Source organism: Trachemys scripta, chromosome 13, assembly GCF_013100865.1.
Source record: "Trachemys scripta elegans isolate TJP31775 chromosome 13, CAS_Tse_1.0, whole genome shotgun sequence".
NCBI lineage: Eukaryota > Metazoa > Chordata > Testudines > Emydidae > Trachemys > Trachemys scripta.
In genome coordinates, this window is record NC_048310.1 from 40,658,259 (window position 1) to 40,672,928 (window position 14,670).

The 14,670-nt window shown below is 44.6% G+C and overlaps 1 protein-coding gene across 2 annotated transcripts in view; it reads right to left on the minus strand.

Annotated features, from left to right (window-relative positions):
- Nucleotides 1–2,896: 2,896 nt before the first annotated feature.
- NUTF2 (nuclear transport factor 2) overlaps nucleotides 2,897–14,670 on the minus strand; it is a 61,582-nt gene continuing 49,808 nt past the window's right edge. For both annotated transcript variants that reach the window (XM_034788138.1, XM_034788139.1), the window contains exons 4-5: nucleotides 12,906–13,004; nucleotides 2,897–3,428 (exon numbers count right to left, since the gene is read on the minus strand). In XM_034788138.1, the coding sequence (XP_034644029.1) occupies nucleotides 3,315–3,428; nucleotides 12,906–13,004 (213 nt within the window). In that variant the 3' untranslated portion in view covers nucleotides 2,897–3,314. The remainder of the gene's footprint in view (nucleotides 3,429–12,905; nucleotides 13,005–14,670) is intronic.

Sequence of the window (14,670 nt, forward strand, 5' to 3'; positions counted from 1 at the left end):
CCAGGGCTTTGTCAAGCCGGGCCTTAAAAACCTCCAAGGAAGGAGACTCCACCACCTCCCTAGGTAACGCATTCCAGTGTTTCACCACCCTCCTAGTGAAATAGTTTTTCCTGATATCCAACCTGGACCTCCCCCACTGCAACTTGAGACCATTGCTCCTTGTTCTGTCATCTGCCACCACTGAGAACAGCCGAGCTCCATCCTCTTTGGAACCCCCCTTCAGGTAGTTGAAGGCTGCTATCAAATCCCCCCTCATTCTTCTCTTCTGGAGACTAAACAATCCCAGTTCTCTCAGCCTCTCCTCATAAGTCATGTGCTCCAGACCCCTAATCATTTTTGTTGCCCTCCGCTGGACTCTTTCCAATTTTTCCACATCCTTCTTGTAGTGTGGGGCCCAAAACTGGACACAGTATTCCAGATGAGGCCTCACCAATGTTGAATAAAGGGGAACAATCACGTTCCTCGATCTGCTGGCAATGCCCCTACTTATACAGCCCAAAATGCCGTTAGCCTTCTTGGCAACAAGAGCACACTGTTGACTCATATCCAGCTTCTCGTCCACTGTGACCCCTAGGTCCTTTTCAGCAGAACTGCTACCTAGCCATTCGGTCCCTAGTCTGTAGCAGTGCATGGGATTCTTCCGTCCTAAGTGCAGGACTCTGCACTTGTCCTTGTTGAACCTCATCAGGTTTTTTTCTGCCCAATCCTCTAATTTGTCTAGGTCCCTCTGTATCCGATCCCTACCCTCTAGTGTATCCGATCCCTACCCTCTAGGGTTGTCTGTAAGAATCACATTTGGGGAATTTTCTTAAGGCATCTTTTTAATATGGCTATTAACACTGCTAATATTAAGGCCAACATGACATTCCAGCTAAGCATGGTACCATGAGAGGATCCCAAAAGTCTCATCCAGGGCAGGCGGGGCAAGACAGACTTTTTGGAATGAGAATCTTGGGTTTATAGAATGCATCCTTCTCCCCACCTAGAGTAGTTAAGAGGGTCAGCAACATCCCCTCTCCTCCTCCTCCCTCCAGGCAGTGCCCTACATTTGTACGGGGCTATTTCAGAATTCACTCCAACACTTGCAGTGAGATATGGGCAGCAGTGCAGGAGCGATGGAATACATGGCTTCTTTAAAGCAGTCCTTGAGCTAAAGTAGTAACTAAGAGACAGCAAGTGTCTTCCCCCTTATCCTGAGCACAGTGAATGAGCTGCAGCCTCTCAGAAGCATTTTATGTAACATTGGCTTCCATGGGAAGTAGAACTGGCACTTGTGTCTTCTCTAGATAGGAAGTCAGGGCTGAACGACCAAGGGGAAGAAACTTATAGGCAAGAAACCTCCTCGGGCAGCCGATTGCTCCCTTCTCTGAATTTCAGGTCTGTTAAGAGTAAGAGGGGAGTTTGTGAAATAATGGTCAGACTAACATTGATAGGAAGCATCACTCCTTTAGCCTAGTAATTAAGTAGCTCACTTGCAAGAGCAAGTTATAGAGTTGGATGCTGAGGGGTCTGTGGGTTTAGTGGGCAGGATCTTTCTACAGAACAGATTAGATTAGAGCCAGCCTCCTTTCTCTTTCTAATTTGAGAATGGACTGGAAGAAGATGGGTCTAAGGTCTAATAGCAGAGGGGAGGGATTCCTATCCTGAGATCAAAAAGCAACAGCTTTGCTTGATAGCAGTAGCCCCTGACCATGAAGAATGGCCCTTTTGTATACAAGGGTCTTTCTGCTAAGGACTGATCCTTCTATTACAGGATTAACAGAACATTGTGATGCTATTTCTAGAGCAGAGAAGCAGTAATAGGAAATTAACAGTCTGTTATTTCTATTCCTTGTTGCCCATTTATAATTGAGGTGAACAGCAAGTTAGAGTGGAACAAAGACAGTGCGGTTAGCACATCAATGAGAGAGCCCAAGGACTGTTTTCAGGAGAGCTCAACTCCCATTTAGGGACCAAAATACGTGACCAGATCTTCAAGAGAGCTGAGCACACTGGGTATGGAGCTCTCTTGGAAACCTGGCCGTAAGTGTCACCATAGGAGCAGCTGAGTTCTGTGCACTTTTGAAAATCTGGACCCATCAGGTTAGTCAGCCGTAAGTGATGTGAATGATGCAATCTATTTAATGTGGCATCTTTTACTATGAAAAATCTAGAAATACTTGAATATAGGAATCCCTTCCCCAATGAAAAGCGGCCCCCTCTGGGGTGGCATGCGGCAGCTGACTGCATATCAACAAGAACACTACATACTGGTTTAGAACAGAGTTTGAATACATAACCAATTCAAACCACAGGGGAAGTTCAGAGGCTGAATGTAGTTACTAGAGTGGGAATTTGGCTAGGACATTGGAATTAAATGCAATTTTGAGAAGAGGGGGACATGCAAAAAAACAAAGTTCTATAGCCAATTCAGAAAGCTGGAGGCTACATTTCCCAGAGCAGTAGAACACAGAGGAAATACAGTTGGCATATTTAGCTGGAAGGACTTAGCGATGACTGACACCATAGCAAGTGTTATGACAGACATGTAACTAATACATATTGCCATGATTGTCAACTTTGTGCATTACCTTCTGTCTGTTCTCCATAAAATAAAGACTAAGAAAAAGCTTAAACAACTGAAGTCTGACTTTTTACAGAGCACATGAAAATACGAGCCACAAGGCTCCACCTTTGGCTGCTGAAGGGGGAGGGAGAGAGGAAGAGATCTATAGTCAAGGCATATTTGGACCGATGTTCAGCTGCAAGAGACGTGATGGGAGTGTGCAGCTAAACGAAAGGGTTAGGTGGGTTTTCAGGTTTGTAAGTGTTTGCTCAGCCAGGTAGACACAGGAAATCCAAAGAACTGACAGACTATGGTTATGCACTCAACAGCCAAGTCATTAAAACAATTTAAACTGTTAAGAAAATCTCATGGTTTTATTATTGTATAATGTAGCATTGAGACATCTGAACAAATCAGTATCTGGGCTGTACAGGCTGCTGTTCTTTCCTTTCGTTTCTTTGGGTTACTAGAGCAACTGGTCAGTACATAAAGACACAACCTTTTGCATTATGGATCCTTTCCAAGGCATGCTGGTACAACACACATTTCTCTTGTCAAATGCAGCTAAGTCTAACTTCCAAACATCATGCACAAGAAACTCATCTAGTGACACAACGTAAACTTGGCAGAAGGGCAGGTCATGGATCTTGCTCGCTCGCTCACTGCAGTGTTGCAGGTTTGTGTATGATATTTGGAATGTTCCGTGAGTGTGAATATATCAGTAAAGGAGAGGAGAAAGAGAAAGCACAGGTGCCTTGGGGGTACCAGCTCAGCCGTAGTTGTGCAGTGCTAGCCTGAACATGTCATTGGTGCAAACCCAGGCATCATTGATGTTCTTTAATATAAATATCTGGTGGAATCCTATGATAGGATCTTCATCAGCCTATGGAGAGAGGGGGGAAAAAATATTTTAAAAACATCTTCACTATGTCAAATATATTCAAACACACGTGGAAACAAGATTCACCAGCTGATTCCGACAGTGAGGTCATGCTCTACAATGTACCTTACACCTCCCAACAATACCATTCACCTTTAAGATAGCCAGGGATTTCTCCTCTTAGATGCTCACACCATATTTTCAATTCAGTGACGTAGGATTTCCTCAGTGCAGCTTACCTAAAGCCAGAGTTTCTCTAAAGCCACTGGAGATTTAGCACAGATTTATTATTGTTACAGCAGCACTTGCCTCCTACAGATAAAGATGCAACTGCACTCACACAAACTGGTGGTTTCAGCAGTTCTATTTATTCTGGCCCCAAAAGAATAGCCCAGCAACAAACTGAAATAGTCATTTGGTTAAGTGTAAAAAAGCCATATGGAAGTCAATGAAGTAATGCATTATGTTAAAATAAACCACAATCTGGTAAGAAGTTAGTTTGTGATGTAACTGCCGTGCTGGGGGCTGGCCTCAGAAGGGAGTTTCCATGGAAGTCAGCAGCAGTAACATGGCCTAAAGATGTAGCACCCTGGTGGTTTAGGGAGAAGGTTCCAGAGGGTGGACTACGCGGAGCTGACTGGTTACAAGTTACTAACTCTTCTCTTTGTTTCCAGTTGCTAGTCTACATTAAGAAAAGCTAAATACGTGAAGTACCATCATAATGTTACTTTTCCATGTAAGCAATTGCTGGAGTTGCCATGGGATGTCCTGGGATGACGAATGAGGTGTTAAGTATCCATGAGGATCTTTACAAGATGTGGTTTACATTAAAATGTTTCAAAAACCCAGATTTGGGGTATTTAATGCCAGGTTATAAATAATCAGTAACTGAAACTGTTCGTTTGGAAGGCACTACGCTCAGCCTACACACATAATGCTCTGCCCACCACAACCTCAAGAACTTTGGCTAAGTCTTGCAGTCACGTATACCTGTCTTCAGCAGCACTGCTCCTGACCAGGTTGATGGATCACTTCAAGGTGACCCAAGACCCAACCCAGGGCCAAGTGAAGAACCAAACTAGACTCTCCAACTCAAAGCCCATACCACATGCTTTAAGAACTATGTGTTTGTTAGTATGAGATATCTTTGGAACAGAAACATGCAAGTATTCTTCAGAAAGGGACTTAATACAGCTTTAACCAGACAGGCCAATGGTTCCCTAAGAACCTATTCCCATCTCACAAGAGATGGAGCATTCTGTGGCCTCGTACGAGTGATTTTCATCTCTTCTCCAAAGGTTTATAGATTTATTTTAGAGCTGCCACAAACAAAAGTTGACACTACCGCTCCATTCTTCAAGATAAGAGTCTGCATCTTCCCCAACCAATAGCCATGGATCGAGAGCATCAGATAAAATTGCTTTGGCAGGTCTGCAACTCACTATTAAATCAAGTATTTTCTATTCTCTTCTTTTTGAGCATAAATAAGCAAGTAAATCTAAAGGGAATTCCACTGGGAATAGCACTGTAGTAGCTCTGAAGTTCTGAATAGAGACTTCATGGCATCAGCACAGTGTGAACACAGAAACTGCCAAACCAGATTAGACCAATGGTCCAGCTAGTCCCATTATTCTGCCTCTGACAATGGCCAGCACCAGATGTTGCAGAGGAAAATGCTAGAAGCCTACAATAATGGAATAATCCGCCCTTATGGGAAGCATCTCACCTCATTTAGAGATTGGTTTATGCCCTGAAACATGAGGATTTATATCACTCCTAGATTTAACCTATCAAATATAGCTATGGATTTTCTCATAATTCATACAAATATCTAAACCTTTTATGAATCCTAAACTCTTGCTAGTGCTTGATATTTTGTGGCAAAGACTTCCACAGATCTGTTGTGTTCAGTACATAGAGGAGTATTTCTTTAACAGTTTAAAATGCATGCCTTCCAATGTCCTTTGACCATTCCCTATGTCTTTGGGAGAGAACCTCACAAAGGGCTATGAATGAAGCTAAGTGATTACACAATAAGCGGTAAATTCCATCACTGATAAGAGCTTGTTTATTGGCTTAATTTGGGCTGGGTTTCCATTTCCTGATGGATACTGTTTAGCTGGGATCACTTCTTACCACAGCCATCAGCCATTTAAGCACACTCTTTTGCTTGCCTTCCGGCTTCCCTTGTTTAGTCTGTTGTGCCTTTATTATTGGCTGCATGCTACCTCCATGCTAAGCCATGGATTTTAACTGCAGGGTTGGACTAGGTTCTCTTTTTGTGATTCCCCTTTCCAATGGGAAGTGTCACTATGCTGGATTTTGGTACCTTTTCTCTTTGAGGATGTTGAGCATAGTTACACTGCAGTCACTATTTAATGATTCAACTAGAGCTCTGATCAACTCCTTCAGAACTAGCCGTTTCTAAAAAATGTAAATTGCTTCTTTAAACCTTTGCTGACCAGACTGACCATAGGAACAGCCATATGGGTCAGACCAATGGTCCATCTAGCCCAGTATCCCCTCTTCCAACAGTGGTGAATGTCACATGCTTCAAAGGGAATGAAAGAACAGGAAAATCATCAAGTGAGCCATCCCGTTGTCCAGTCCCGCAACTTATCTAATTCTTTTTTGAACCCAGTCATAGTTTTGGCCTTCACAATATTCCCAGGCTGACTGTGTGTTGTGTGAAATCTGCTGCCTATTAATTTCATTGGGAGACCCTGGTTCGTGTGTTATGTAAAGGGGTAAATAACACTTCTTTATTCACTTTCTCCACACCTTTCATGGTTTTAGTAATCTCTTTTCCAAACTGAATGGTCCCAGTCTTTTTAATCTCTCCTCATATGGAAGCTGTTCCCTTAATCATTTTTGTTGCCCTTCTCTGTACTTTTTCCATTTCTAATATATCTTTTTTGAGATGGGGCGACCAGAACTACATGCAGCATTCCAGGTGTCAGTGTACCACTGATTTATATAGTGGCATTACAATATTTTCTGTCTTATCTATCCATCCCTTTCCTAATGGTTCCTAACATTCTATTAGCTTTTTGACCAGTTTATAGAATGAAGTCACCCATTATTACTGCTTTATTTGATTTTTGTTGCCTCCACATTGTACACAGTATTTTTTCCTGACCTAGAGGCCATTAGTACACAACTCTACTAGCATATTTGTGTAACTTGGCATTTGCATCTCTGCAGACTTGACTGACTGGGCCTCTTCACTCAAATTCTGTCTCGTGTTTTAGAGAGTCTCCTTAGGTACAGTTCTACTCCCACCACCTCTGCATATGTTCCAGGGACTCTCAAGGTACAGTACTACTCCCAACAGCACTGCAGACTAATCTGCCCTTCCTTTTTAGCTGGTTACTAGGTATCACCGTGTCCCACTGATTTTTGGAGACCAACCATGTTTCAGTAATACCATTCAGGTCAGGCTTCTCTTCCACTGCCAGGCATTCCACTTCATCCCGTCTGCTTTTTACGCTTCTTGTATACAGACATTTATCTTTGGTTTTGGCCACCATGCCTATTTTACAGCTGAGCTCTGGCACCCAATTACTGTTCTGGAATGGATCTCTGATCTCATGGCAAAGAATTAAGCTACGTCTACACTACTGACCTTACAGTGGCACAGCTGTACTGCTGCAGCTGCGCCTTTGTAAGGTCTCCTGTGCAGCTGCTCTATGCAAGGGGGAGGGAGCTCTGCCGCTGGCATAATTAAACCACCCCCAATGAGCGGCAGTAGCTATGTTGGCAGGAGACGCTCTCCCACCGACATAAAAGCACTGGTGTGGACAGCACCATCAGTAAAACTTACATCGGTCGGGGGGGGGGGGGAGGTGTTTTTTCACACCCCTGACTGACAAGTTCTACCAACAAAAATGCTAGTGTAGACATAGCCTTAATGTCACAGGTTCTTTCAGCTTTTCATCGTGTCTTATCTGGCAAGTTTCAAACAATGCGCTAAGTGTTTATCATGCATCACAAACATCCAAGTTTCCCCAAGTGATACAAGCTGCATATTCCCTTTTTCAATTGGACACTCTACATACAGAATTAGTTATTCTAAATTCATTCTGTAGTAATCACTTCTAAAACCACACCCCATAAAGGAGCATTTGGAGAACCACAGGTTTGCCATATTGCTTTGAAAATGCACAAGCAACAGCCATGCTACTCAGACACTACAAGATCAATCAAGGTGTAAGAGCAAGCAGAGAGCATGCCTTACTCAGGAAGGAGGGTGAAGACCACCAGAGATGGAGAGAGGGCAGAGGTTAAACGTTGTGGAGGGCTAGCCTGAAGACTTCATTGGTGCACACCCAAGCACCTTGAAAACTTTTCAACAAAAAGGTTTGGTGGAAACCTAGAACTTGGTCATCGTCTGCCTGAGCAGGAGAAAAAAAAAGACACGTAACTAGACAGAAACAAGTTCCAAGAACACAGGGTGCCATAGTCATTGCTGGATTTGGCTGAAGCAGGTACAAACTATGGGCCTCAAACGCTGTCTCCTATTCCTGTCTGAACAAACAAATGCTCATCAGGGAAGGGAGAAGCAGCAAGAAGTGATGGGAACAAAATTAGGATACATGGGAGAATTTAGTTTATCCTTCCCACACTAATTCTAGATGTGTAAAGTAATGACAAAATACTAGCCCAGCTACAAAATCTGCTTGTTCATCCGGACCATCATGATTATTAAAAACCACCCCTGCCCCCAAGATGAGTTTGAGGCTAGTTTAATATCTGTTTAAGTTTTGCCAATGAAAGCGTGACTGATGTACTTTTTCTGCTCAGATACAGTAAGACTGTAGAGACCCATCACACAATCCTTCTCATACTAGCGCACTGTCCCTTGAGAATGGGAAGTAAAAAGCATTCTTACAGACCACTTTGCTGGTCCATCCTCTTCTGTCTCATATTCAACGAGATCTAAGGATGTGAGGCTAGGTCCATTAAAGGACACAGCCTCAGAAGCACATGGACAGAAAGTGGAACATCTTATTACTTTTCTAAAGCACTCCAAGGATAACATGTATTCAACAAAATGGAGGTTTTGGGGCTGAAGGATGAGTCTTTGAAGCATGCCTAAGGTAGTTAGGAGCACAAGTCCCACTGACATTACTTGGAACCTGTGTTCCTAGGTCATCTGGACACATCTGAAGAGCCCACCCAAAGCCCACAGCAAGCGTGTCTGCTTTTTTAGTCAGCATGTAGCAAACATCTTTCCTTCTGCCCTTCCTGACATTTCAAATGCTTTGTGCCTCACTCAGGTTACTTCAGTGCAGTCTGTGTTTTGGAATGTTTACTAGAAAATGCCTGCACAAAATCGAATTAAAATTGAGAGTTTAAAATCGAATAACGGGTTTGGAAATTTTTGCACTAGTCTCCATGGTGCTTGTAAGTATTTGGCATTATGGTCCTATGTACTAGATTAGGAGCCAGGAGAACTGGGTTCTTTTGCTGGCTCTGTCGCTGATCCGTTCTATGACTTTAGCAAAGTCACTTACATTCTGTGCTTCAGCTTCTCCCTCTGTAAAGTGGAAAGCGTGATATTTTTCCTCGCTGTAGCATGCTTTGAGATCTACGGATCAGTGCTGTTTAGGAGCTAAATGTTTTTCAGAAGTTAAAGATTACATCTAAATAACTGGATGCTTGCAGCCCTCTGGCTTTGTTACTGCTGTTTTGGTAAGATCTGAGTATCAATAACGCCACTATTAAATGCACAGACTGATTCCAGTCGACTGTGTCTATTTTTCAGGACTAACACAAGGATATTACAGTGCATCAGTTTCAAATGTGTGCGTATTCATAAGTCTTCTGTCCACATGTGACAGCTAACCTGACGGATGGACAGGACAATGGATATTTTATGCATCTGCTTTACTAGGAGAGTCAGTTTGCTAAGCTTCAGTGTAACAAGCACTGATGAGGATTTTTCCTTCACACTAAGCAGAGGCAAGTGGAATTCCAGTGACACACAGCACATACAAGGAAGAAGCCAAGGCCAGCCGTCACTGTGTCCATTCAGACCGTGGGTCCAACTGTAACATCTGGTGCCAACATGAGCCCCAAAATGCTAAACCAGGCACGTTTAAACATAGGAGCCCAAGTCTGAAGACTAAGCTGTCTGCCTTCTGCTTCTGTACCCAAAACGAACAGAAATGGAGGAAAGGTGCAGACCCTTTGCTACAAGCTACATTAATGGTTTGACTCACTTCACAGGTAAGGAAAAAAAAGATGATTCAGTGCTACACCACATGGTGACAGAGAGCTGGCAAATGCTTTGTATACGTAAGCAGTGTATATCTGTTAAATATCCACATGCACTGTCCCGTGATCCCTGCAATACTTTGCCTTGACTTGCCAAGTTGTACTTTTCATAGAAGGATAAAGAAGTTAAAGATAAGTTGGATCTATGGCAGGGGTAGATAATAGGCAGCCCGTGGGCCAAATCTGGACAGCCAGATGCTTTTGAACGGACCATGACATCTTTTTATTTACTTCTTATCATTATTGTTTTTGTAGGATTTTCTCTGGAGTCTGCATTTTGAAAATACCTCGACCAAGAAATATGGACCTTGACAAACAATAATTGCTTACCCCAATCTACAGCATCAAAAAGTGGTGTACGGGATAGGTCCCTAGACTGCATTGTCCATGGTGAGGTCCATCCTACTGCAGAACTAGAAACCTAACAGTTTACAGAGCCTGTTCCTTAAGAAGATTACGGGCAGGATCCTACACCACAGGATTTACCCACAAATACATCCCTGGCTGCAGAACTGTGATCCACTCAAAAGACAATCCTACCCTTTATGGTGATGAAGATAAACTTGAAAACATGAGCAGTGTAACTACTGCAGCTCCATCTGCCCGAGATGGCAGAGAACCTGAAAGTGCCTCAGATATGAACGGCCCCCAGTCACCACAACCAGGGCCCCATGCTAAGACTCAGATTGTCAAATTTAGTATTCCCCCTTCACCACCACCTCCCCCGCCCAAACAGAGAGACCTGGAATTCAGCATTTTTGCCATGGAATAGTTATTTGCTGCAGCCAGGTGCCTGACATCTCGCTCTGCAGTTTCCTCACTGGGGTGAAGTTCATTGTTTATACTGCGTGTTCGCAGCACTGTTCCATGGAACAAGCTGCAGAGGCTAGAGGACCAGAGCTGGAGTCCAGCTTGCAGCCAGGGACCCAGAAGGATAGGTTGGCCAGCTGGGCTGCCTGTAGAACATGCAGCAGCCAAGGCTTGGGAAGCCAGAGAGATGAACTTCTGAGGTCAGCTCCATGTTCGCCTCCCATCCCTATTCCCAGCCCCACATGAGAGGGAAGCGGTTCTGAACAGGACTGCCTGGGCAGTTGCAGAAGCAAAGGCCCAGGCTACCTGGAGAACGCAGTGAAAAGCACACCCTTGAAAATAATCAATCAATGAGAATTTTCACTGACGAGCCACAGCTTGGGGGGAGGGAGAAGAGGGGGCATGGTGGGAACAGGAGGGACAGGGGGTTATAGATTGAAACGCAAAGGGTAATTTGTGATGGTACAAGGTAGTTGTTGCTGCCATTTACTATCTGGGCTCCAATTATAGGGTAATTCTTGGTCTTCACTACAAGAGGAAGACCTGTAGTTTTAGGTTTCAATAATGTCCAGAAGCAGGAGGTGTGAGGCCAAAAGCTGCTCTTCCCCACTACCCAACATGAGCAAGTGGGGCAGATCAGCTCCTTTGGGGGCTCCAGGGGATTTAAATAACTCCGATCCAGCCCGACTCTTTAGTCCATCCCAGATTCTGCTGGAGGTTTGATGACAAGAACACGCTGTTTCCAGAGCCATTTGAAGGAGTAAACGTTGACAGTATTCTGTGATGGAAACTGGAGCATGCTAGCCAGAAACTGGATGGGCTGGGGATTCTGTTATGGCAGCATGCACTTTCACAGGACCCAACGTGCTTCTGGCACACCTCACTGAATGTTAAGGCAAGTTGAAGATTTCCCAGTAAAAGGCAAGTCCTGGCTTTGGCTAGTTTCTTTAAGGAACTTTGTGGCCTCAAGGACAAGACAGCTCTTATTCTAAACAAGAAACCCAACAAAGCCTCTCAATCTATGGTCTTCAGGCCTTTGGAAGCACAGCTGTTCCCCCAGAGAGGTGGAGTGCCAAAATGAGGTTGATTTAGTTCACCAGCACTGCAGAGGTGACAACGTATACATTGTGTGTTCAGGGCAAACTGAAGCCATGTGGGTAAAAATAATCTGGAGTAGCGTTCCTTCTAATTTTTCCCCACTCATGTGTGGAATGAATTTTGTTACGTGCACCAATATGGAGGTGGTGTGTGACAAATCACCTCCATATTGGTGCACAGAATAAAATTAATTGGGGGGGAGGCACGAGAGGACTCCCCCCACCCCAGCCCGTTCCCCGCCGGCAGCACACAGAGCTCCAGAGAAGGGCCCCCCACGCCGGCAGCAGTGAGCGAGCTCCCGGAGCCAGGGGAGAGGCCCGCAGCAGCCCTGCACTCCCCAACTTGCTCCCCTCCCCAGTCCCCGCCCACCCCCTACCTCTCTCCTCTCCAGGCCCCTGCTGCAAGGCCCTTTACCGCCTGCCACGCAGCTTAGAGGGAACTTAGATCTGGAGTAGCTTCAAGAGAAGGGACCTCTTCAATGCTAGATGGCATGAGCTCACTCAGACGATATTACCATTCCTGAATCAGTTTTGGCCAGAAAGAGGCAGAATAGGATTGCAATAACTCAGATGCAATCCCTGGGGATTTGACCCAAGTGCCGTATCAGTCAGCCCTATTCTTCCCATACTGCGGCTGACTAACCTTAACCCAGCTGCCTGCACAGAAATGGAATAGCCAGGCTCCATTACAAGGACTGTCAACGAATATGAAGGACTACTGGACTGTCCTTGCACTTCCATGGACCAGCTGTACCAGAGGGCAGATGGAGGCATCACAGCCTGCACTAAGGTAACCAAATTTACACCTTCCTGAAGAATTATGAACCAAGCTGCCATTAAACAGAAACTGCATCAGTTAAGACAGTGGTTCTCAACCCTCGGTATTGGATGCGGCCCACATAACACATTGTGGGCCGCATGTGCGGTCCACAATGGTAACTAGGTTGGGAACCACTGAGTTAAGACCTTTACTGCAGCCAAGACCTCAGTGCGAACAAGAACAGCAGTACATCTAAAAGGCCAAACCAAAGAAGTGATGCTTCACATGACATTGCTGAGGTGCAGTGGTTTTACGAAGGGCTTTTAATCTAGCATGGCAAGCAGTCTCTCTTGGAAATGTTCTACACCAGAAGCATGACACCCCAATGTAGGCATTAACAAGTGCCTCCAAGATACATAAGCTGTTTTACAAACATCAGATGATTAAGTATCCTGAAGAAAACTTTAGGACATTAGTTCTGAGCTGTGGCGCAAGTGAAGTATTTGTTTCCCTGTAATGGAAAGGAGAGTTTACCTTAAGTTGTCCCACAACCATACTGAGTATACAACTGTCAGGCGTGGGCTGGTGGTCTTGTGACGTGATGCTGTGCTGTATTTTTTGAAAAGGAAGGCTCTACAATGAGAAGGAAAAGAACAGGGTGAGCAGATAGGAAGTGTTCCCCTCCTTAGAATACATTATACAATACACATTTCATGTAGGAAATCAGTTAAGTGCAGTGGCATAAGAAGCTGAACTAGTTTGGAAATAGACACAAGTTTACATTCTCAGTGCCACAGAAAGATGCAGGTGGTCAGCAGAAAAACACAAGTACTCAGTTGAAGACTTTCTACTAAAGAACAAAATTAATTTTGCAGAGAAACAAATACTCCATAAGCCCCATCTCAAAGTGCAAGTCAGATTTAGCAGCTACCCTTTTAACGAAAAACACTGTCCCTCTGGCGTGACAACCTGGACTTGTTCCTTCCAGCCCTGTGAAATGCTGCAAGAAATCTTCACCAGAGAGGCCCTTATAATTATGTTATTGTAGGTTCTCATCTCAGGGCACGTCTTCACTACCCGCCGGATCGGCGGGTAGCAATCGATCTATTGGGGGATCGACTTATTGCGTCTAGTGAAGACACGATAAAAATCGATCCCCGATGGCTCTGCCGTCGACTCCGGAAATCCACCGTGGCAAGAGGCGGAAGCGGAGTCGACGGCGGCACAGCTGCGGTCGACTCGCCACCGTCCTCACAGCGGGGTAAGTCGACCTAAAATACGCAACTTCAGCTACGCTATTCACGTAGCTGAAGTTGTGGATCTTAGGTCGACCCCCTGCCCCCCATAGTGTAGACCTAGCCTCAGAGTCCCCATTCTCTTCTTCCTTTCTGTATTCCACTTTCTAGCATCTTCACTCCTCTTATCTGTTCCCCTCAGTTATTTCAGACACACGGATATGATGGCAACTGAATACTGCCAAGCTAAATTCAGCTAGGTTGACTGCAATCGGCTAACCCATTTTTAAAGGTGTTGAACCTGGTCTCCACCAGCTGCTAAGGAGTGCTTAAAAAGCACTCCCCTTTTTTCTTAATCTAACTAGACAGCGCTGTATGTTCGCTTTATAAATGAAGGGAAGCTCTGTTCAATATGAACTTTCATACTCCTAAGAGCTGTAGTTGAAACAAAAGCTGCGCTAGTATCACTGAGGCAGGTGCCATGCAATTTGAGATCCAATACCCATAGCTCTGCCAGTAAAGACCACAAACTTTTGCTTTCTCATCAGTATAGTGGCTGCCAGCAGAGGGCTCAGAAATGTCAAGTTTAGTCAAATGTACCTGTAGGGAGAGCGTCTTGGTTTCTACATGGGAGGAAATGCTTCCCTTATACTTTGGAAACTGGTGCTTTCTTTTAATATAGTCTGGTTCAGTAAGCACCTCACATGAGAACAGCTGATGAGCACTGGATTTGAGAGAAAAGTTGGGCATGACAATTATATTGTTGGTCTGCAGAAGGGAATACTCTATCTATAGCTAATACAGCCGGTTTATGAAGTTCAGCATCATACACAGAACATCTCTGAGGGCACAACAAAAAGCAGCATTTAGTAGCAGGTCAACGAACGCCCATGTTGGTGGCAGTGAATTTGTGCACCCAGAGAGCAGATGTTTGCCGTATTGGTGATAATGTGGCTGCCTGACACCAAGTGCCATGGTTAGGTTAGGCCAGGACATTCATTCAAATCCCCTTGCCCATTTTCCTCTGAGCCTCACTTTCTGATACATTTCCCCAGGCTGAATTG